At 33.9% G+C, this 24,543-nt stretch overlaps 1 protein-coding gene across 5 annotated transcripts in view; it reads right to left on the bottom strand.

Annotated features, from left to right (window-relative positions):
- Positions 1 to 24,543, bottom strand: part of LOC145287741 (transcription initiation factor TFIID subunit 6-like) — a 103,762-nt gene that overhangs the window by 57,512 nt on the left and 21,707 nt on the right. For all 5 annotated transcript variants that reach the window (XR_013869188.1, XR_013869186.1, XR_013869187.1 and 2 more), the window contains exons 5-8: positions 22,780 to 23,003; positions 14,979 to 15,044; positions 11,111 to 11,290; positions 7,876 to 8,000 (exon numbers count right to left, since the gene is read on the bottom strand). Coding sequence is in view for 2 of the 5 variants with exons in the window: in XM_080135506.1 (XP_079991632.1) it covers positions 7,876 to 8,000; positions 11,111 to 11,290; positions 14,979 to 15,044; positions 22,780 to 23,003 (595 nt within the window). In the remaining 3 variants the exon portion in view is untranslated. The remainder of the gene's footprint in view (positions 1 to 7,875; positions 8,001 to 11,110; positions 11,291 to 14,978; positions 15,045 to 22,779; positions 23,004 to 24,543) is intronic.

Raw genomic sequence — 24,543 nt, 5'->3', positions numbered from 1 at the left:
TTAGAATATAAAAAAAAAATTACGCTTTTTATCTCAAACATAAAAGGATGTTGGTTTATATTACATTTAAACTTCTGCGGGTCATTACAGTCAAGATAAGCAGGAAACAGAATTCTGAAGTCTAAGAAACTATTAGAGTGGAAGGCTTTCTGGAATTTAGAAACCTCAACAGTGAACAAGGCATATTGCCACTTGGACATAACAGGGATCCTATTTCGGATCATATCTACAGAAACATTATGTAGCAAGTTGAGCAGCGAGATGTCTGTTTACATTAGTTTCTTAGTGTCAGTACAGTCAGGAAAGCAAATTGCAAGAAAATTCTAAAATCTAGTAGTTTTAAGGAAGAAGCTAGAAGGCTTTCTGGCATCTAAGGACCTCAACAGTGAAAGTGGTGGGATTTTGCTACTCGGACATAACAGGGATAGTATTTGGGACAATATCTACTAGTGCTGGGACGATTAATCAGAATCAGAAAAATTAGAGGTTTTTGGTGGTACCGGGAAATTTTTTGCTTATTTCCCCGATAGCAAAAATAATTGTCTTTTTTATTTGAGTTTGTTAAAAAAAAAAAAAACTTTCCTACTGCTGGTATATATTATTGTGTTGCCTGGGTGTTGATTGGGGGGGGGGAGCCTGAGACGCCTTTGCTGTTGCGTCCATTGCCAAACCGGAAGTGGCGGAGGTTTAAATTAAAACTAGTCAATCAAAAAGAGAGGAGGACTTTCGAAAATATCGGTGAAAAAAGCGACCCCTCCTTGTAGAAAAGTGCCAAGTTGAGGGTGAAGGAATAAATGTTTATAACAAATTTATCACTATTTGTCGTCCAAAGGGTCGAGCTTCAAAACGATACCTATCATGAAAATCTGTCGCCTCTGTTGAAAGTTTTAGACATACATACATACATACATACATACATACATACATACATTTAAACAGACAGGCAAGATTTATAATATAGATGATAAAATAATCAATATTTATTGATTTTAAACTACCAGTAGAATTAAAATCTGTAGATCGTCTCTCACAAGCGTATTTTTACGTTTGAGAAAATATCTTGTGTTTTTATGGTAATCCTGAAGAAAGAAAAAAAAAAAAAAAAAAAAAAAAAAAAACTTAATAGTTAAACAGAGTTTTGTAAAGAATTAGAACCGGGGAAAAATATTGGAATCGTCCCATCACTAATATCTACAGAAACTTTGTGCAGGGAGTTGAGCATCGAGATATGTTTATATTACAATTTGTGTGTGTCAATACAGTCAGGAAAGCAGATCGGAAGAAAATTCTTAAGTCTCGCAGTTTGAAGGTAGAAACTATTAGAGCAGAAGGCTATTCGCCATCAATGGACCTCAGTATTAAAGGAAGTAAGATTCTTCTGCTCATCGGCAAAGGAGCACAAGTACTATGAGTTGATTGGAGCAGATTCCATTAAAATACTTGTAAAACAGGCAAAGGTGTTCAACATTTCAGTGATGGGACAGGGGTTGGAGATTGGTTGACAATGCAGGACAAATTAGGTTGGAGAGTTTCTTTGGGCGAAGAGTGAGAGATTAGTAGTGGATGCACCAGGTGTGGCAATGATCCATGCATGGGCAAATGGTGGCCTTGTAGAGATAGCCCCCTCGACTTTGCGACAACCATGGCATTGTCTTCACTGTATTTGTTCCAATCATTTTTTTTTTAATATTTTTTTTCTTTATCAAAAGAACTACTTCTACAAAATCAATGTAATCAATTTGAATGGCTTGCTATAAATGCAGCTCGAAGAATTTAGAATATACAGATTTGAACAAATAAAGAATATACCAAGCAATAATATAGCTCGACTTCTGACATCAAAGATGGTGTAATTGTCTAATTATGCAAGCAGAACATTTTATTTTTTACCAAAGGCATCACTTATCAAGGCCCTGAGGCCACTCGAGGATAAGAGTTAATGAGTGTACAGTAGTCAATGGGATAATAGTGTAGTAATCATACGTAGTGGAAATTTGGTAAATTAGATTACTTAAGGGAACAGTTCATCAAGAACTTGTTTACTTTGGACTTGAAGATGACAACATGGTAATCATTTGGTTTTACGGCATACCAACCTTTTATTTTTTTTTTGCTTATTTAATGCAGAGTTCCATTTTTTTTTTTTTTGTGGATTAGATATTTCAATTTAATCAGCAAGTCAAATCAGACATTTTGCGTCATTAGGTGATGTGCTTTTTTTTGGGGGGGGGGGGGGGGGTAGAGTTGGATTGAATTAAAGTTATATTCTTTTATATGGATTTACTTTTTTCAGAAATGTTAGTATTTTGTAGGAATTTATTTTTTTAAATAGCTCTTTCATATTGTTGACATTGTAATAATTTTGCCTGATATGCGCGAGATCGCCACAATTCAAAAGAAAGTGTTTTACTGTAAAAGGTTCTTGGCATGCAAAACATTCTGGAGGGTCTTTTTTTTTTTTTTTTTTTAGCAGGAAGGAGTGGGTGATGTGTGTGTGTCCTATGTGAATACGGGACAAAATCACTTCCTCTATACGTGATCTTCTGGCATCTGGTAATTGTTCTTCTATTGTGGGTTTGATCTTGAAAAGTTTATTATTTGGACAGTTATTCCATCTTTCTTGCCATTTCTTCATAATGAGATTATTTGTTGTTTGTAGTCAGAATGTGGAATTTTTATATTGCTTTTAATGAGTTTTAAAGCATTTTTGGCAGCTATGTCAGCTTTTTCATTGCCCTGAATTCCAGAACGACTGGGGATCCAGCAGAATTTGATACTTTTGTTTTGTGAAAGAGTGTGTATTTTTTGTAGCAGTTTGAGGAGTAGTGGGTTATTTAAATTTTTATTCTTTAAGGATTCGAGTACCGATAGGAAGTCTGAAAAAAATTATAAATTTGTTGTGGGTAAGGTTAGTGATGAGGTCTAGTGCCATATCTAAAGCTGTGACTTCGGCACTAAAAATTGAGGCATGGTCTGGTAATCACTTCTGTAAGGTAATGTTAGTGGATATGACTCCGCATCCGGTTTTGTTGCTGTCTTTGGACCCATCTGTGTATATGTACTGATGGTTTGGGTATTTTTCCTGAATGATAAGGAGTTTTTCTTGATAGGTTAGTGGATGGGTTTGATTGTTTTGGGAGATTATTTAATTCAAAGATAATTTCAGGTTGTTTTAGTAGCCAGGGTGGAAAGCTTAGTTGGTTGACATCATGGTGATTGTGATACCTGCATCTTCTACTAGTGGTTTTGTACGGAGCCCAAAAGGTTTTATAGCTTTTACTTTTTGGTCATATAGATTTTGGTAATTTGGATTGAAGGTACAGTTAGAGGTTGGATTTTTTGGTTGTGATTTTTTCCTATCATAGAGTGAGTAATCTAGTGAGTTTGCAATGCAGTCGTAAGCAGGATTGTCTGGGCAAGAGAGAACTTTGGTCAGGTATTGCAAGGCTAGTTTGTCGCATCGAATTGATAATGGGGGTTATTGGCTTCTGCATAGAGACTATCAATGGGGGGAAGTTCGGAAGGCTCCCAGCGCAAGCCTGAGGCCCTGATGTTGAACGGTGTCCAATATCTTTATGTAAGACTTTCTGGTGGCACCGTAAATGAAGCTGCCATAGTCTAATTTCGATCGCACTAGTGATCTATATAACTTTAATAGGGTTTGTCTGTGTGGGCAATGACCCGCATTAGCTGGAGAGTTTTATTACATTTACTTTTTAGGTGTTTTTTGTGAGGGTTGAATGTAAGTTTTTTTGTCTAGTATTAACCCTAAGAATTTATGTTCATTTACAACAGGAATCGGAATATCATTTAGTTTTAAAAGAGGATCTGGGTGCAATTTTCTTAGTTAATAAAAGTGCATACATTTTGTTTTGTTAATGGAAAATTTGAAGCCATTCTTACTTGTCCATTTTTTTATTTTGTCAATGCATTGTTGAAGTTGACGCTCAATTATATGGATACGTCTCGAGCTGTATGCAATAAAAAAATCAATATATAGAGAGCAATCCACGCCTTGGTTTACGCATCCAACAATACTGTTAATTTTTAGGCTGAATAATGTTACCGACGAAATACTTCCCTGTGGGACTCCCATTTCCTGTTCCTTGATGTCCGAGAGGCATGTTCCTACACAGACATTGAATAATCTATTGTTGATAAAGTTGTTGATGAAGATGGGTAGTCTTCCTTTTACTCCAACTTCTTTGAGATCTTTCATGATAGCGTACCTCCATGTGGTATCGTACGCCTTTTCAAGAGCTTGATGTTTTTGGAAGCCACATTGAAAATTTGTTATTTTATTTATTTCCAGAAACCAAATTAACCTGGTGTTAACCATTCTCTCCAGGATCTTACACACACAGCTTGTTAGAGTTATGGGGCGATAATTGGAGGGGTCAGATGCATCCTTTCCTGGTTTTGGTATAGGAATGACTGTGGCTTGTTTCCATATGGCTGGAAGATTGCCATTGAGCCAGATGTCATTATAAATAGAAAGTAAATACTTTAATGATTCATCTGGTAGTTGTTTTAGAAATTCATGTCATTTTATCAGGTCCCTCAGCCGTGTTGTTGGCTTTTTTTTTTAATGAATCCTTTAGTTCATGGACGGTAAAAGGTTTGTTGTATTCTTCCTCATTATTACTTTTAAAGTTCAGTTTGTTTTTTTCTGATTTCTGTTTAATGATCTGGAATTTTTTATCGTAATTTTTAAAAGATGAATTATTTGCAATAGTATCTGCAAGCAGGTTTGCCAAGTCCTCTTTTTTTAATTATTTTATTATTGTTTATACAGGTGGTTGACAGGGGAACTGGTGTTTTTTCCTGATTTTTTCTGAATCATATTCCATACAGTTTTGTCTTTCGTGGTGTTATTGATTTTAGACACAATTCTTCCATGATTCCCTTTTCGCTTCGTTTATTGTTCGGCGTGCTTTAGCCCTGCATATTTTAAAGTTGTTTAAATTCTGAGTAGTTGGTTGATTGTTGAATTTTCTTAATGCAGCACATTGTAGCCTGATAGCCTTTTTACAGTCATTATTAAACCAGGGACGATTATACTTGGTTGATGATTTTGTTTTAGGAATACATTCTTCTGCTATTGAGATAATGGTATCTGTAAAGTGAGTGATTGGGTCTTTCTCATGTTTTCCAGGTAGGAGTTTGTGTTTGCATAGTAATTTGAATTTATTCCAGTTAGCTTTTTTAAGGTTCCAGCGAGGAATTTTTGAGATTATTTCAGGACTAAAGTGTTCTAATATTATTGGGAAGTGGTCACTTCCACAGGTATCCATATGTACTGTCCAATTGTAATCTATAAAGATACTAGGATCACTTATAGAGAGGTCAATTGCCAAGAACAAGTTTGTAGCGAAGTGAATAAAGGTTGGGCTTTTTGTTGTTATATATGCATAGGTTGTTGTTGTTGATAATATTTTCTATAGTGATTACTTTTCTGTCTGTGTCTGAGCATCCCCAACTAACATTATGACTATTAAAGTCGCCTAATAATAAGGGGCAAGGGAGTTGGTTGATGAGTTTTTCTATTTCAGTTTCATCTATGCGGTCGTTTGAAGGCAGAAAAATGGAGCAAATTGTGACCGTTCTATGTAGGGTGGCTGTGACAGCAATTGCCTGTAAGTTAGTTTGTAGATTTATTTGGCTTTGTGCCGTGTTTTTGTTAATGAGAACAGATGTTCCTCCAGAAGCTCTATTTGGGTTATTTGTTGTGTAGTTGTATTCAGTAAAACTTTGGAGATTGATATTTTCAGATGGTTTTAAAAAGGTTTCTTGTAGGCATATTATTGTGGGACATAGATCAGATATTAGTAGAAGTAATTCATTCCAGTTGGCTTTTATACCTCTGCAATTCCATTGGATTATTTTGTTGGCCATAGTTTAAATTTTATGTATTTGATTTCCTTTTGTCTTGAGAATAGGGGTGGGGGGTTCTTTTTTAGGGGGGGGGGGTTTAGAAGTTTTGTCTTCTATTTCCGTTGTTTCCAAGGAGGTTTTAAATTTATTTTGGTCTGTAGTTCTTGTATTTGAATCATTGGACTGTTTCATGTGCGTTTGAGCACTTGTGAGCTTTTTATCATTGGTAGATTCGGTTTCTGTTTCCATGGCTTCTGGTTCTTTGTGTTCAATTGGTTTGTTAGCTTTTATGCTTCATTTATCTCTGGGTTTAGACGTTGAGCGAGATCGTGGTTTGGTTTTTGTGGGGCTGTTTTTTTTTTTTTTTTTTTTTTTTGAGGAATTTTTCCCATTTATTGTTCTTGTCTGTTCGGATGTTTTTGGAGAATCTTTATTTTTTTGCTTGTTGTTATCTGTTTTTATATTAGAACTCTTGTGGGGGATTAAGGGACTCTCCTTATTGTTGGTATTCTGCTCCTCAGAGTTCTCAATCTCCAATGTCTTAAAGCTATTGGAGAGTGGAATTTGTGGGTTTATTTGTAGTTTTTATTTAGTTAAGTTTGGTTCTGGTTTGTTTTTTTGGATTTGTTTCTGGTTTACTGGGTGTGACACTTGGATTTTTGGTTCCAGTGAGGTTTTCTTCCTTTCTTCAATTGTATTTATCAATATTTTGATTTGGTTGGTGAGGTTTTGGATTTTAATATCAAGGTTTGTTGTGCAATAATTGTCGTTGTGTTTATTTCTGTTGGGAGTATTCTTTTTTGTTATTTCGGAATATTTAGCTGTTACTGACTTTTTCCTTACTTCTGGGTAGGTGATGTTTAAGGAATGTTTAATTTTTACAATTTCCTTTTTTCTTTTTCCAGATTTTGCTTCAGAAGGAGTGCTATGACTTGGTACCCTTCTCTCACTGCCCCCCTCCTCCTCCCCTGAACTACTTAGTTTGGTCATACATCAAGAAGATCACCAACACGACCTCCCACAACACCAAAGCCAGCCTGATTGATGAGTATTAGCCGAGCTCCTGCCAGTGCTTGTGAAAAAGGCATGTACCCAGTTCCGGACCCGTATTGAGGCAGTGATTGAGGTTGAAGGCGGCTACATTGAACAGATGTCAGCTCTATTTCATAATCAAGTTACCTGAATTGGTTTTTTCAATAAAAGTTTTAAAATAAAGCTGTAGTGTTGTTTTCTCTAGGCCAGCAACTTTATCATTCCGTGTACAATGTAAATTATAAGCAAAAAAAATGCAGAAAAGTCCTTATGATGTATGTACCCATTATAGAACAAAGATGGCGTATTCCAAAAATCATGAAATGAAATTTGATCAAGCAGTTTTTTCTTTAGTTAAGAAAACCAAATGTTATAACTTGCCACCATATTTGATTCAAAATTCATCCATGGTTACCTCCCTTTTAACCCACAACAATGGCTGCTAAAAATACTTAATTAAAAATCGTAAATTTTGATATTTCTTTTTTTTTTTTTTTATAAATAAAACTACTTGATCAATTTTTATGATTTTTGGAATGTAACATGCTGTGACAGATTACACCACAAGTTTTTTTTTTTGGGGGGGGGGCATCACTTATCAATGGCCAAAGGCCACTCAAGGATAACGGTTAATGAATGTAAGGTGGTGGTGTAGTAATCAATCATGGTATGAATTTGGTAGGCTGATTATTTCTAGGAATCGCTCAGCAAGAACTTGTTTACATTGGATTTGAAGGCAACCATGTTGTATTCAACTGGAAAGCAGGCCAGTGGAACAGTGTTCCATAAGCAAGCAGTTTTGGAAAAAAAAGCTTTGTTCATGAAATTTGAGTTAAGATTTAGACACAGAGAGTGAGGGAAATCAAATATAGTGGTGGTAGCTAGTCGAGTGTTTTTGTGAAAATTTAGCAAGTTTTCTAAATAAGTATAATTTTAAATAAGCACTGATTATCTTCAACCAGAAATTACCTGCAAATATTATTCATAAGTCTGGCGGCAAAATCGCGAAGTGCCCAATGATTATCAAGATCAGGTCGTAAGCAGAGCTGCTTGCTGACAATGCAGGTTGTTACAGCAGGAACAATTTCATGAAGCTGGAAGAAGAAAAGGTAAATGACATGAAAAACCTATTTTTTTTATTTTTATTATTTTAGTTTTCTTTCACTCCAAACAGGGCACAGTGCCACTAAGTTGTAAGGAGTTACTAATAGGGACCGGCTGTGTTAGGATATCAAGTAAGGAGTTGGGTTCATATTACACGTGAACTTTTGAATGTCAGTACAGTCAGAGAAGCAGGAAACAGGAAGAGAATTCCAAAGTCTAGCATTTTGACAAAAGAAACAGAGTAGAAAGCTTTACAGCATCTAGGGATCTCTACAGGGTAGGGGTGGGATTCTGCTGCTTGTTTGGTTATTTGGACGTACTTACATCGACGGGGTTACTGTTATGGAGAGGTGTCTGGGCAATCAAAGAACACATTAAGTCAATCCCAGGAAATGTGACTTGTAATAGTGTTACGGAGGTGTGTCCAGGCAATCAAAAGAACACAATGAGAAAACCTTGGATTCAAAGCAACCTATATTCATGATGCCAGGGAATGCGTAAATATTAGGTCAATCAGCCAGGAAAGCTAACCGATACTAAAAATGGGTGAGACCAAAACCAGCAAAAAGTACAACAAAAGCTGATGAAAATAAGGTAAACCAGGTCAATCAACAGGAACTCTGACCCCAAAAACTTGCAAAACATTAAACAAGTTGGCGAGAAAAAGGTCAACAGGTCAAAGTGATATAAATAAAAGAGCAGAGAGAAAAGAGAGGAGACACAAAGCGAAAATACAGGTCAACAGAGTTCTGCGACCCACCTTCTCCAAGCTCCAATGTTAGTTATCACCTTCACTTTGAAGTGTAAAAGTGTAAATAAAATCTGTATTGAAAACAAAAATGTGTCTCGTATTCATTTTAACACGAAATAGCTTTTTGTTTATACAACCATGAGAACTTGAAGATCATAGCCGATTCATATATGTAACAGTACTAGTGCTTTCAATTCGCCCAATCACTTACCATTAAAGTACTTGTAAAACAGACACAGGGATGCCATATTTTGGTGATGAGATGGAGGTTGGGTTTTATCCCCCACCCCCTACACCAGCCATGTATTCATACATTCCTATTGTGAATGTTTGTATAATTTTTACCATTTTTTAATCTGATTATTATTATTTTTTTTTTTTTGAATAATAAAATATTCATCTTCAAGAAATTGGACAGTTTGTTTTTTTGTTTTATTTTCTTCTGTTTATTCCTCTTTTGTTATTTTTTTACATGTGTTTGACAGACGCCAAAAACTGACATATAATCATTTTGATTTAACAAAACATCAAGTCATGCCAGGGATTACCACAACCATCTATAATATAAATCTCACCTGTCTGTTTAAATGTATGTATGTATGTTTTTATGTCTGCCTAAAATTTTCGACAGAGGCGTTGGATTTTCACAAGATCGATATCATTTTGACACTCGACTCTTGACTAAAAACATTAATTCCTTCACCCTCAACTGGGCACTTTTCTACAAAGAGGGGTCGCTTTTTTCATAGATATTTTTTAAAGTCATCCTCTCTTTTCGATTGACTAGCCTTAATTTAAACCTTCGCCACTCCCGGTTTGGCGATGGACGCAACAGCAAAGACGTCACCTGTTTTTTTTTTAACCTTTTCCTCCTTCGCAGTATGGGTTTGAGCCTGCCTGCTACCACTTTTTTTTTTTTTTTTTTTGCTTAACACATACTTACAAACACCCAGGCAACACCGAGCAACCAGGCTAGTGGTATATAAGAAAAAAAAAAAAAACTGTCCCATTTCCTGAAGATGAATAATTTATTTGAAAAATAAAAATTCCATTTTATTTTATTAAATAGCAATATTTATTAAAAATAATTTCACTCGCCTGGTCTTTCTAATCGCTAAATCTTCAATGTAATGAGAATAATGGAAACAGTATTCTGACGAGATAGAGAGATGAAAAAGGAATAAACCAAGTTATATGTCCAGTAACGTTTCATCTTTACTATAAGACTTCTTCTGGATGCATGAAAATAAAATAAAACACCAATACATATTTGGAAATATTTTGTTCTAATGAAAAGTATGACTTTTATTTCAGAACGAAAAATGTCGTTGAAATATTTGAAATTATACTTGCAAAAAAGATGTTTTCTATGGTGAGAGAGAGAGTTAACCTGTGTCTAAAATTAAATTATTTTCTTTTAATACAAGTTTACTTATTACTGATGATAAATTATAGAAACCTCCACGTTGTTTAATTGTGCTTGAATTTATGGTATACACCGATTCGAGAAGTCTTTGTTGCGGTTTATTTAAAACATTACCAATAACAATTAATACAAATAATCAATAAATTACACAAAATACACTCATTTCATTTCAGTTAGACATCCACATATTTAATTATAGTGGCCATAATTATACCAAAAAGAATTATAAATTACATCATATCTTTTTTAAATATATTAACGGCTATATGACGTTAAAAAAAAAAAAAAAAAAAAAAAAAAATCTTACTCTCTTCACACCGCTATAACTTTTTCAATTTCTAACAACTTTTTTTCGTTCTGAAATAGAACAAAGTCACACATTTCATTCCAAAAAGTATCATTTCAAATATTGTACTGGTATTTTTTTTTTTTTTTTTTTAAATTCATTCATCTAGATGAAGTCTTACAAAAAAGACGAAACGTTGACGGACATATTACTTGGTTTGTTCCTTGTCCACATATAATTATTCTTTATATGTATTACCTATATACAATAGTGTTTCATGCTTACGCAATCAGTGTAGGTGTGAAAATTCTTGCTGGTCATGAAATTCGAACCAAACCACAAAGCCACCTTTTTGATTCACTTGCCTAGCTTCTACGCCAGGGTTACCAAACAATTGCCACAGGAATGAAGGGAATTAAAAATTTGGCCGATTACATTAGATAATCTAGCGTATTCGTACAAGCAGAAGTCGTCGTGAACATTGACTGCCTTAGTTATAATACTACAAACAGTGCCCATCCTTGAGGGTGGAGACTTTTTATGGGATTAAAAAAAAAAAAAAAAAAAATATACATATATATATATTTATATATATATATAAAAATGAATATTTAAAATCAAATAGAAAAAGACTCACATATTTTTCCAAGTATAAATTCGGATTGTCAATGAGCGATTTCACCATTCGCATGAGGTAAATAAGAAGGGCAAGGTTATTTTGGACGACGTTGATCTTAACGCCTTCAGAGATGAAAGTACTGAAGCGAGGCAACATTTGATGAAGTCCAGGGTCGGATACCAAACTTTGCAGAGCTTGCTGAAATAGTGTCAGGAAGAAAAAAAAAAGTCATGTATCGCACAGGAAAAATATGTACAAATTAGAGGAAAAACAAATCAGGGGGGGGGGCACAGTATTTTGATGGTTGAATGTCTGTGAAATGGCGGAATGGCTAGTTAGAGGAATGCTATAGAAAGTAAGAAACGGAGCAAATGTTACTAATACCAAAACGTTAATCAGTGGTTATTGTTTTAGAGAATGTTCAAGATCTTGACTCAGTTCGTCGAAAGTTTGTTTTTTTTTAAATTCAATTTTCACCCCAAACAAGGCACAGTGCCACTTTGAAGCAGGGGGTTACTATCAGGGACTTAATTAGCGGGGTCATTATGAAGGGAGATGAGTAGAAAGATGTTTGTTAACATTACACTTGAACTTCTGCATAGCAGTGCAGTTGGGAAAGCAGAATCTCGGAAGGGAGTTCCAAAGACCCGCAGTTCTGGGGAAGAAACTATTGGTGTAAAAGGCTTTCTTGCACCTAGGGATCTCTACTGTAAAGGGATGAGACTTAGTGGTTTGTCGGGGGTAGTTACGTTGGGGAGGTACAAGTGTCTGCAGTTCGTCAGAGCATTCACCATTAAAGTATTTGTAGAACAGGCAGAGGGATGCAACATCTCGTCGATGGGACAGAGGCTGAAGCCTAGATGACAGTTCAGGACCTATCAGGTTGGCGACTCTCTTTTGAAACCTGTCCAGGAGCGAGAGACAAGCAGCAGATGCACCAGCCCAGATGTGACAACAGTACTCCATACATGGGTGAATGGTGGCCTTATAGAGGTATAGGATACTGTCAGGCGTAAGTAGTTTTCTAGCACGGTAGAGGGAGCCAACCTTCCTTGCAGCAGCCTTGGCAATGCTCTCAATGTATCTATTCCAATTCATATTCCCTGTAAACGTTAGGCCGAGGAGTTTAAAAGAAGTACTTTCAGGCAATGTGTTCTGGGCCATTGCTATTGGTGGTAAAGAAGGTTTCTTGTAGTTATTGAAGGAAACAAGCTTAGTCTTAGCAGCATTGAATGTAACCAACCATTTTTGTCCCCATTCCACTACAGATTGGAGGTCATCGTCTAGTGTTTCTGCCATTTCCTTGGATATGTGTTCATTTGTTTACCCCTCATATCTGTTATAGAGAGTGGTGTCATCGGCAAATATACCCATCTCCGAAACAATTTTATCAGGGAGGTCATTTATGAGTATCAGGAATAATAGAGGTCCAAGGATAGACCCCTGAGGTACTCCCGCATTTATGCCATATTGTTTAGATGTACGACCGTCGAGGACAACTTTGATTTTTCTATTACTTAAGAAGGATTTAATTACATTATGAATTCTTCCAGTGATTCCATATGATCTAATTTTCCTTAGAAGACCATCGTGCCATACCCTGTCAAAAGCCTTAGATATATCAAGGGCCACCGCTCTACCCTCCCCTGTTTTGTCCAGTGAACGGTATATACATTCAGAAACTACAGTTAAGATATCTGCTGTTGAACGGGCTTGCCTGTATCCATATTGTTTGTCAGTCAGGAGTTTAGCAGCTGTTAGGTGCTGGACTAGGGCTCGATTAACTAAGGACTCAAATATTTTGGCGAAAAGTGGGAGGAGGCTAATGGGGCGATAATTTAGTGGGTCAGTTCTTTCACCAGAATTCTTGAAGACTGGTACCACAAAGGTGGTTTTCCAGCAGTCGGGAAAGCAAGATTCGTTAAGGCATTTATTGTAAAGTTAATGTTGCAGGGAAGAGCATCTCCCGTTCGATAATCGGCAAATTAATTTTCTAATGCTGATTTATCAGCAAATTTTGTTGTCATGATACTAATATTAATTATATTGGAAACGAAGATGAGTTAACTCCTTCTTTTTCCAGTGAAAATTTATGAAATAGATATGCATTGTCTACACTATATTATCAAATAACAGGCATGATGTACTGTTAACATGTAAACGTTTCCAATTGCACTGAATTTGGGGCAAATAGATGTAAGCATATGAAAAATTTCCCCTCCTTTCTCTATCGAATTTATTTTTTTTTTACTTTAAATAATAAAATCATTACAAGAATAGAAGAAAACAAGATATATACATATATGTATATATATATATATATACATACATACATCGAAGAAGACCGAAAGCACAGTCGAAAATTATCTATAAATATAAAAGCGAAAATGTATGTATGTGTGTTCGCTTTTTCTGTATGTCTACAAAAGGCTTTTTTCAGAGAAGCGGTCACTCGCCTAACAACTTTTTAAAACTTTTTATATCACATGTAAATCGTAATATCTCAGAGTTGTCAACGGAGCTCGCCTGTCTATTTAATTTGCTCGACTTCGGGAAGATAAATATTCAACAGTTTTCGGTCGCCGCATGTGAATTAAGCCTTTTCCTATAATTAATTCTGGCGGCATTTTCCGGTTTCCCCCTACCCCCGCGTTTCGCAGTAAATGAAATGCTACTCCGCAGTCAACAGTTGACCCCATTAAGTCATTAAAACGTGCACCTGCCAAATCTAAGTAATTAAATAAATTCAAACGTGTTTCCGTTGGTATGTCGCGGTGGTGCAATGGTTAACGTCGCACGGTTTTTATTCACACTTTAATTTACAATTTTGCCTTAAGGGTTCCAGTTCGATCCTCCTACTTACCTACCAAAACATTTTTTTTATTTTAACCCCCCACCCCCAGAGTTTTGATTTACCCAAAACCACACACACCTGCAAACACCCGGGCACCGCTGGGTACCCCTCGCTAGTGTTCTTGTAAAAAAAAAGTTAAATTTAAATTAAAAATAAGCTTTTATATTATTTGAAATTTAATAAGAAATATGTTAATGAAATTATAAAAAAAATTTTTTTTAATTTTAAAAGTATTTCTTTTTTTAGAATTTATATAATAAATATGTTTATGAAAGTATAAAAATAAAATTATTGAAATCAAAATAAAATCAAAAAAGAACAATTCAGAAAACGTAAAAAAAGTACATGTACTGAGGAGATATATAAGTGCGAGAGAGAAAACAAACTGATTTGCCTTGTCACCACTTTACAGGTTTTAAAATGTGTTTCTTGTTATTTTTAAAGTCTTAAAAGCAAAAAATATAAAAATGAAGGGGACGTCATTATTTGAAATCAAAACCAAAACGTTTAGGTATACAGTCTTTCATTCCATCATTCGAATTGCAACGATCATTAGAAAACATTCAAAATTTTTCCGTTCTTAGAAGGGAATCTACGCATGCATATATCAAACGCACCAATTAAAGTACGATGAAAGCTGACCTCCATAATGAACTATTGGCTATTTCAAACCCAATACATTAATAATTTTTTCTCAATTTCAAATATACAACTGGGGCAATGCTGATCAACAAAATACTAAACCCGCAACATTTTGATTTACATTTTATTAGTTTTAGCAAGACAAATACACACGTTTAATCTTTATATAATGGATTTCATGGGTGATGGGTTTTCTTTTTCTTGGGGCAGGGGAGGGGAGATCTTGCATTTTGTATATTGTTTTTGTTTTTTTTGTTTTCCAGGCGCTTTCAATGGTTTCGTACAAACGTTAACCACATCTCAAGTTTGGCATTTTCAATTTCTTCATTTTCAAACATTTTAATCTTCTAATACAATGTTTTGGATTTGATAAAAAAATATATTTCTTACCTGTCTTCGTGGTTCATCAGCACCAACACACGCTTCCGTAATTTCTTTGTAATATAATTGTTGTTCCTAAAAATAAACAGGAAAATTTTGAGATGATGACACAAAAAAATAAATAATTGGGCACAAAAAAAAAATTATTTGACACTTAATAAAAATCAATTATTACACTTCGGAATTTTTTTAAATGAAAATTGATAATTTTTTTATTATTATTACATTTTCATCCCAAACAAGGCACGTTGCCACTTTGGGGCTACTATCAGGGACATAAGCTACAGGGGTACTATGTAGGGAGATGAGCAGCAAGATGATGTTCTGCATGCCAGTACAGTTGGGGAAGCAGGGTCCCGGAAGGGAATTCCAAAGTTTAGTGGTTCTGGGGAAAAAACTAATGGAATAGAAGGCTCTTTTACATCTAGGGATCTCTGTGAGAGGGTGGGATTTAGCTGCTTGTCGGGTCTGTCAGGGATATTTACGTTGAGGGGGTACAAGTGTCTGCAGTTCGCCAGAGCATTCACCATTAAAGTATTTGTAGAACAGGCAGAAGCATGCAACATTTCGTTGATGGGACAGAGGCTGAAGCTAAGATGACAGTTCTGAACCTATTAGGTTGGCGACTCTTTTGAACCTTGTCCAGGAGCGAGAGGCTAGTAGCAGATGCACCAGCCCAAATATGACAATACTCCATACATGGGCGAATGGTGGCCTTATAGAGGTACAGGATACTTTCAGGAGTTAGTAGCTTCGCAGTGATCCTGGCAATACTTTCAATGTAATTGTTCCAACTCATGTTTCCTGTGAACGTTAGGCCGAAGAGTTTAAAAGATGTACTTTCAGATAAAGAGTCATTGGCCATTGCTATTGGTGGTAGAGAAGATTTCTTGTAATTATTGAAGGAAACAAGTTTAGTCTTGGCAGCATTGAATGTGACTATCCATTTTTCTCCCAATCCCACTACAGATTGGAGGTCATCCTCTAGTGTTTCTGCCATTTCTTTAGATATGTGTTCATTTGTTTTCCTGTCATGTCTCTTATAGAGCATGGTGTCATCAGCATATATACCCATCTCACTAACAATTTTGTCATGGTCATTTATGAATATTAGAGGTCCAAGGATAGACCCTTGAGGCACTCCCACACTCATATCATTGTTTATATGTACAACCATCAAGGACAACCTGGATTTTTCTCTTATTTATGTTACATATTTTTCCAGTGATACCGTATTATCTAATTTTCCTGAGAAGACCTTCATGCCATACCCTGTCAAAAGCCCTAGATATAGCTAGAGCTACCGCTCTACCCTCCCCCGCTTTGTCCAGTGAATGGTATATACATTCAGAGACTAGAGTTAGGATGTCTGCTGTGGAACGGGCTTGCCTAAATCCATATTGTTGGTCCGTTAGAAGTTTAGCATCAGTAAGGTGATGGACTAGAGCTTGGTTATTTATGGACTCAAATCTTTTGTCAAAAGTGGGAGGAGGCTAATGGGGCGATAATTTAGTGGGTCAGTTCTTTCACCAGAATTCTTGAAAACTGGTACGAAAGAAGCAGTTTTCCAGCAGGAAAGCAAGATTCATTAAGGCATTATTTGTAAAGTTTGGAGAGAACTGGAGCTACTTCAGCAGAGCATTTTTTTAATAGCACAGGCAGGATGAGATCGGGTCCACATGCTTTTGAATTTGTATTATTCAGACTCCAGTAGTCTGCATATGACATCAGGCCATTGGAGTTATTTCACATCAAACAACAAAAGCAGATCCTTAGCCTCCATTCGTGGTACAAGATGATCTATTCAAAGAGTCGCCGGAGAGCTGGAGTTGCCACGTTAAAGTCACTCTTTATCAGTTGCCAATTTCGCTGATTGGGCCACATCATCAAGATGCCCTCAAACAAATTACCCGACAAGTTCTCTACGGTCAGTTCACTCATGGCCAGTGAAATGTCGACTGCCCAAAGAAACGGTATAAAGACTGCATCAAAGTCACCTTCAAGCACTGCAATATCCCCTTTAATCATTTGGAGACACTGACAGCGGACAGAGACACTTGGCACTCCATATGTGATAGCAGCATGGCCTTCAACGAGCATGAGTGAGCAGCTACGGAGGGTCACACACCTAGACACCAACAAGCGACGGCCACTCACCACCAAAACTCAAATCCTGTCTTCCATCTGTGCAAAGCAGTGGAAATCACGCATCAGGCTTGACAGTCACAGAGTCAATAAAAAGAATTTAAAGTCACAGAGTCAATAAAAAGAATTTAAAGTCACAGAGTTAATGAAAAGAATTTAAAGTCACAGAGTCAATGAAAAGAATTTAAAGTCACAGAGTCAATAAAAAGAATTTAAAGTCACAGAGTTAATAAAAAGAATTTAAAGTCACAGAGTTAATAAAAAGAATTTAAAGTCACAGAGTTAATAAAAAGAATTTAAAGTCACAGAGTTAATAAAAAGAATTTAAAGTCACAGAGTCAATAAAAAGAATTTAAAGTCACAGAGTCAATAAAAAGAATTTAAAGTCACAGAGTCAATAAAAAGAATTTAAAGTCACAGAGTCAATAAAAAGAATTTAAAGTCACAGAGTCAATAAAAAGAATTTAAAGTCACAGAGTCAATAAAAAGAATTTAAAGTCACAGAGTCAATAAAAAGAATTTAAAGTCACAGAGTCAATAAAAAGAATTTAAAGTCACAGAGTCAATAAAAAGAATTTAAAGTCACAGAGTCAATAAAAAGAATTTAAAGTCACAGAGTCAATAAAAAGAATTTAAAGTCACAGAGTCAATAAAAAGAATTTAAAGTCACAGAGTCAATAAAAAGAATTTAAAGTCACAGAGTCAATAAAAAGAATTTAAAGTCACAGAGTCAATAAAAAGAATTTAAAGTCACAGAGTCAATAAAAAGAATTTAAAGTCACAGAGTCAATAAAAAGAATTTAAAGTCACAGAGTCAATAAAAAGAATTTAAAGTCACAGAGTCAATGAAAAGAATTTAAAGTCACAGAGTCAATAAAAAGAATTTAAAGTCACAGAGTCAATAAAAAGAATTTAAAGTCACAGAGTTAATAAAAAGAATTTAAAGTCACAGAGTCAATAAAAAGAATTTAAAGTCACAGAGTCAATAAAAAGAATTTAAAGTCACAGAGTCAATAAAAAGAATTTAAAGTCACAGAGTCAATAAAAAGAATTTAAAGTCACAGAGTCAATAAAAAGAATTTAAAGTCACAGAGTCAATAAAAAGAATTTAAAGTCACAGAGTCAATAAAAAGAATTTAAAGTCACAGAGTCAATAAAAAGAATTTAAAGTCACAGAGTCAATGAAAAGAATTTAAAGTCACAGAGTCAATAAAAAGAATTTAAAGTCACAGAGTCAATAAAAAGAATTTAAAGTCACAGAGTCAATAAAAAGAATTTAAAGTCACAGAGTCAATAAAAAGAATTTAAAGTCACAGAGTCAATAAAAAGAATTTAAAGTCACAGAGTCAATAAAAAGAATTTAAAGTCACAGAGTCAATAAAAAGAATTTAAAGTCACAGAGTCAATAAAAAGAATTTAAAATCACAGAGTCAATGAAAAGAATTTAAAATCACAGAGTCAATAAAAAGAATTTAAAGTCACAGAGTCAATAAAAAGAATTTAAAATCACAGAGTCAATAAAAAGAATTTAAAGTCACAGAGTCAATAAAAAGAATTTAAAGTCACAGAGTCAATAAAAAGAATTTAAAGTCACAGAGTCAATAAAAAGAATTTAAAGTCACAGAGTCAATAAAAAGAATTTAAAGTCACAGAGTCAATAAAAAGAATTTAAAGTCACAGAGTCAATAAAAAGAATTTAAAGTCACAGAGTCAATAAAAAGAATTTAAAGTCACAGAGTCAATAAAAAGAATTTAAAGTCACAGAGTCAATAAAAAGAATTTAAAGTCACAGAGTCAATAAAAAGAATTTAAAGTCACAGAGTTAATAAAAAGAATTTAAAGTCACAGAGTCAATAAAAAGAATTTAAAGTCACAGAGTCAATAAAAAGAATTTAAAGTCACAGAGTCAATAAAAAGAATTTAAAGTCACAGAGTCAATAAAAAGAATTTAAAGTCACAGAGTCAATGAAAAGAATTTAAAGTCACAGAGTCAATAAAAAGAATTTAAAGTCACAGAGTCAATAAAAAGAATTTAAAGTCACAGAGTCAATAAAAAGAATTTAAAGTCACAGAGTCAATGAAAAGAATTTAAAGTCACAGAGTCAATAAAAAGAATTTAAAGTCACAGAGTCAATAAAAAGAATTTAAAGTCACAGAGTCAATAAAAAGAATTTAAAGTCACAGAGTCAATAAAAAGAATTTAAAGTCACAGAGTCAATGAAAAGAATTTAAAGTCACAGAATCAATGAAAAGAATTTAAAGTCACAGAGTCAATAAAAAGAATTTAAAGTCACAGAGTCAATGAAAAGAATTTAAAGTCACAGAATCAATGAAAAGAATTTAAAGTCACAGAGTCAATAAAAAGAATTTAAAGTCACAGAGTCAATAAAAAGAATTTAAAGTCACAGAGTCAATAAAAAGAATTTAAAGTCACAGAGTCAATGAAAAGAATTTAAAGTCACAGAATCAATGAAAAGAATTTAAAGTCACAGAGTCAATAAAAAGAATTTAAAGTCACAGAGTCAATGAAAAGAATTTAAAGTCACAGAATCAATGAAAAGAATTTAAAGTCACAGAGTCAATGAAAAGAATTTAAAGTCACAGAGTCAATAAAAAGAATTTAAAGTCACAGAGTCAATAAAAAGAATTTAAAGTCACAGAGTCAATGAAAAGAATTTAAAGTCACAGAATCAATGAAAAGAATTTAAAGTCACAGAGTCAATAAAAAGAATTTAAAGTCACAGAGTCAATGAAAAGAATTTAAAGTCACAGAATCAATGAAAAGAATTTAAAGTCACAGAGTCAATGAAAAGAATTTAAAGTCACAGAATCAATGAAAAGAATTTAAAGTCACAGAGTCAATAAAAAGAATTTAAAATCACAGAGTCAATAAAAAGAATTTAAAGTCACAGAGTCAATAAAAAGAATTTAAAGTCACAGAGTCAATAAAAAGAATTTAAAGTCACAGAGTCAATAAAAAGAATTTAAAGTCACAGAGTCAATGAAAAGAATTTAAAGTCACAGAGTCAATAAAAAGAATTTAAAGTCACAGAGTCAATAAAAAGAATTTAAAGTCACAGAGTCAATAAAAAGAATTTAAAGTCACAGAGTCAATAAAAAGAATTTAAAGTCACAGAGTCAATGAAAAGAATTTAAAGTCACAGAATCAATGAAAAGAATTTAAAGTCACAGAGTCAATAAAAAGAATTTAAAGTCACAGAGTCAATGAAAAGAATTTAAAGTCACAGAATCAATGAAAAGAATTTAAAGTCACAGAGTCAATGAAAAGAATTTAAAGTCACAGAATCAATGAAAAGAATTTAAAGTCACAGAGTCAATAAAAAGAATTTAAAATCACAGAGTCAATAAAAAGAATTTAAAGTCACAGAGTCAATAAAAAGAATTTAAAGTCACAGAGTCAATAAAAAGAATTTAAAGTCACAGAGTCAATAAAAAGAATTTAAAGTCACAGAGTCAATGAAAAGAATTTAAAGTCACAGAGTCAATAAAAAGAATTTAAAGTCACAGAGTCAATAAAAAGAATTTAAAGTCACAGAGTCAATAAAAAGAATTTAAAGTCACAGAGTCAATAAAAAGAATTTAAAGTCACAGAGTCAATAAAAAGAATTTAAAGTCACAGAGTCAATGAAAAGAATTTAAAGTCACAGAGTTAATAAAAAGAATTTAAAGTCACAGAGTCAATAAAAAGAATTTAAAGTCACAGAGTCAATAAAAAGAATTTAAAGTCACAGAGTTAATAAAAAGAATTTAAAGTCACAGAGTCAATAAAAAGAATTTAAAGTCACAGAGTCAATAAAAAGAATTTAAAGTCACAGAGTCAATAAAAAGAATTTAAAGTCACAGAGTCAATAAAAAGAATTTAAAGTCACAGAGTCAATAAAAAGAATTTAAAGTCACAGAGTCAATAAAAAGAATTTAAAGTCACAGAGTCAATAAAAAGAATTTAAAGTCACAGAGTCAATAAAAAGAATTTAAAGTCACAGAGTCAATAAAAAGAATTTTAAGTCACAGAGTCAATAAAAAGAATTTAAAGTCACAGAGTCAATAAAAAGAATTTAAAGTCACAGAGTCAATAAAAAGAATTTAAAGTCACAGAGTCAATAAAAAGAATTTAAAGTCACAGAGTCAATAAAAAGAATTTAAAGTCACAGAGTCAATAAAAAGAATTTAAAGTCACAGAGTCAATAAAAAGAATTTAAAGTCACAGAGTCAATAAAAAGAATTTTAAGTCACAGAGTCAATAAAAAGAATTTAAAGTCACAGAGTCAATGAAAAGAATTTAAAATCACAGAGTCAATAAAAAGAATTTAAAGTCACAGAGTCAATAAAAAGAATTTAAAGTCACAGAGTCAATAAAAAGAATTTAAAGTCACAGAGTCAATGAAAAGAATTTAAAATCACAGAGTCAATAAAAAGAATTTAAAGTCACAGAGTCAATAAAAAGAATTTAAAGTCACAGAGTCAATAAAAAGAATTTAAAGTCACAGAGTCAATAAAAAGAATTTAAAGTCACAGAGTCAATAAAAAGAATTTAAAGTCACAGAGTCAATAAAAAGAATTTAAAGTCACAGAGTCAATAAAAAGAATTTAAAGTCACAGAGTCAATAAAAAGAATTTAAAGTCACAGAGTCAATAAAAAGAATTTAAAGTCACAGAGTCAATAAAAAGAATTTAAAGTCACAGAGTTAATAAAAAAAATTTAACAGAGTCACAAAATCAATAAAAGAAATTTTTTTAAATGGAGTCTTATTCGGACTACAGTTCTCACCTGGGTTATTTTCATGCTGAAGTAACCTCTGACCATTCACCTGAGGTTTGTTGAATTTAGGAATTAACTTAATTATTTTTAATGATGTATTCAGTTTTAATTCTCTATATTTATTCATTTTTACAAATGAATTTGTCTTTGGAGCACTGAAGAATTAAAAAACATTAACTTGGGCCACTGAATAAACAACGATGTAGTACATGTGATATTAAAAGAAATTTTCCATACACCACAAAACTGATAGGATGAGAGAGAGAGGGGGGGCACAAAGAGAAGAGGGTGGTACAGGTAAGAGAGGGCTCGAGTGAGGAGAGTGGAAGGCATGGGGGGGGGGTAAGGAGAGCAAACGAGTAGAGGGCACTAGTGTAGAGAGAAATTTGGCTATCAGAAGACCAATCTGGCAACCCTAGACAAAAATATGAGTGACCTCCCCTTGGATATAGCCTCATTTTTTAATATAATTAGAAAAATATATGATCATTGTTCTAATGGTGTGAGAAAAGAACTCATAATTTCAATATGCAGCGGTTATTCACTGAAGAAAGTGGAACATTACATAAAAAGACTAAACATTCAAAAGAAATGGGGTAACATTGTCCGGCAAGAAGTGCTGGACTGAAGGAAAGAATTAAAGCTTTTCTCTTACAATTTGTATTGAACTATGTAGCACAATATTACTTTTAAAGAAATGTTAATAAAACTCATTTGCTGCGTGTTATTGGTTTTTCTATCTAAAAACTATTTTTTTTGTGCAATCAGATTTTTTGATACTTCTTATTCTGTGGAATTTCCACAGGTCTTGCTAGTTTCTATTAGTCTGTTTACATGCATATCCACTATGCCATACAACTGATATAAAAAGAAAAGATGACGTACAACAGAGAGTTCATGAATGATGAGATTTTTCAGCTTGGCAGTATTCGCGCTCTTGTGTTTTAATCTCGCTTTGGCCAAATCCGTGTGAGGTTTCGGTTTATGCAATCGGTCGATAACTGCCTTGATCGACGTATCAAAGCTTTCCTTTTGTTGCTGTTCTTTAGATGCAGGTGGAGGGTTCTCAGGAATTGCAGGCTGTACACCTTCAATACTCAGCCAATGAACTGGAGGAAAAAAAAAAAACATGGAACGGTATAAACGAGGGAGAAGAAAAGTTTTGTAAAACGCCTTGGAAATTATAATATGCGTCACGTTACTAAGAAACAGTCAACTTTTTAGTTTCACATATGGATTTAACATAAAATCATTCCATATTTCCATGCCACTAACTTTTTAGGACAGTTAACCAATTTTCTTTTCTATGACAAGTTCTGTTGCATCTTTAATTTTTTGGTAAATCAAATGTGTGGCCAATGGCAAAAAATCTGAAATGAAAATTTTTTGAATCTGATTGCAAGCCCTCTCCCACTCCTTAACCCTAAGTTTGGATGGCAAAACCCTTTTGTAACTTATAAACACTGAGAATCCAAAATAAATCGGAAAAAGAAATCAATGAGAACGATTCGTCCTGGTTATTGAACTTTTCGTAAGTTGACGTCATCAAACCGATGAGGCCCATCAAATCAATTGTCAAAGCGAACTATATAACATCGACTTGAATTAACGAACTGAGATTGATGGTCCACTTTGAGTGAATGAAGCATTAAAAAAAAGAAAAAATATGACTAAGTTCAGCATTTGTCCCCCACCTCATTTAGCCCCCAGCGGACGTTAAATCCTGGTGAAAATGAACAAACGATGCAGTTTTAGGTCTTAACATATGTAAATTTGAGTTCTACACCATGCAAAATGACTAAGTCCATCATTTGTATCCCCCCCCACCATTTAGCCTCAAAAGTCCCCAAGGCCTTAACATATTTAAATTTGAGTTCTGCACCATGGAAAACTGCTAAAATAGACATACACAGAAAATTTTAAACAAATGATAAAATAGTCCCAAAAATGGAGTGTTTGTATTAAGCCCTAAAAGAGCCCCTGGGGCACACCGAAAAGTTATCGAAGTATAGAAACAAAATTATATAGAAATCAGCTACAACTTTTCAGAAAGTTTATAAAAATCCAAGGCATCAATTTTTTTTAATAAGCACAAGTGTAAATTGTAGCCATTTTAACCTGAAAAGGCACCCATGGGGGGGGGGGGGTACAACCACAGTTTTCCCAGAAAATCCATTGTTACTTTTTTACTCATATCATGTTTAATGGTTGTGCAAAATTTCCAAAAATTCCCAGGCGTAGTAGTTTTTGAGAAAAGTGCAGACGGACCAACGGACAAGGGTGCATTTATAGGTCCACCCTCTTTTTGTCAGGGGATCAACATACAAAAAGACAGAAAGCAATTTTGCATTCTACATCCGTTGTACATGGAGTTTGCAGTGTCAGATTGTTATTGTTATAGCTCTTGTTGCACATAAAAAAAATTTTTTTTTAAAAACTATCGACTTATATGAAACAATGAACTTTAAAAAACAAGACGCAAGCGGAGTCTGGAAAGTACCACTATTTATTTATTTTTTTTTTTACTCACGTTCACCCTATTAAGGCATATCACAATTTGGACATAAGAGGCTACTATTTGGGGGCATGCCTAGGAAAGATTAACAAGATATTGGTCTACATTATATTTAAATTTGTGTATATCAGTAT

This window comes from Euprymna scolopes, chromosome 11 (assembly GCF_053919585.1).
Source record: "Euprymna scolopes isolate OS-2025 chromosome 11, ASM5391958v1, whole genome shotgun sequence".
Lineage (NCBI taxonomy): Eukaryota > Metazoa > Mollusca > Cephalopoda > Sepiida > Sepiolidae > Euprymna > Euprymna scolopes.
The sequence above is the reverse complement of the archived record's forward strand: the minus strand, read 5'-3'. Positions and strand labels throughout refer to the sequence as shown.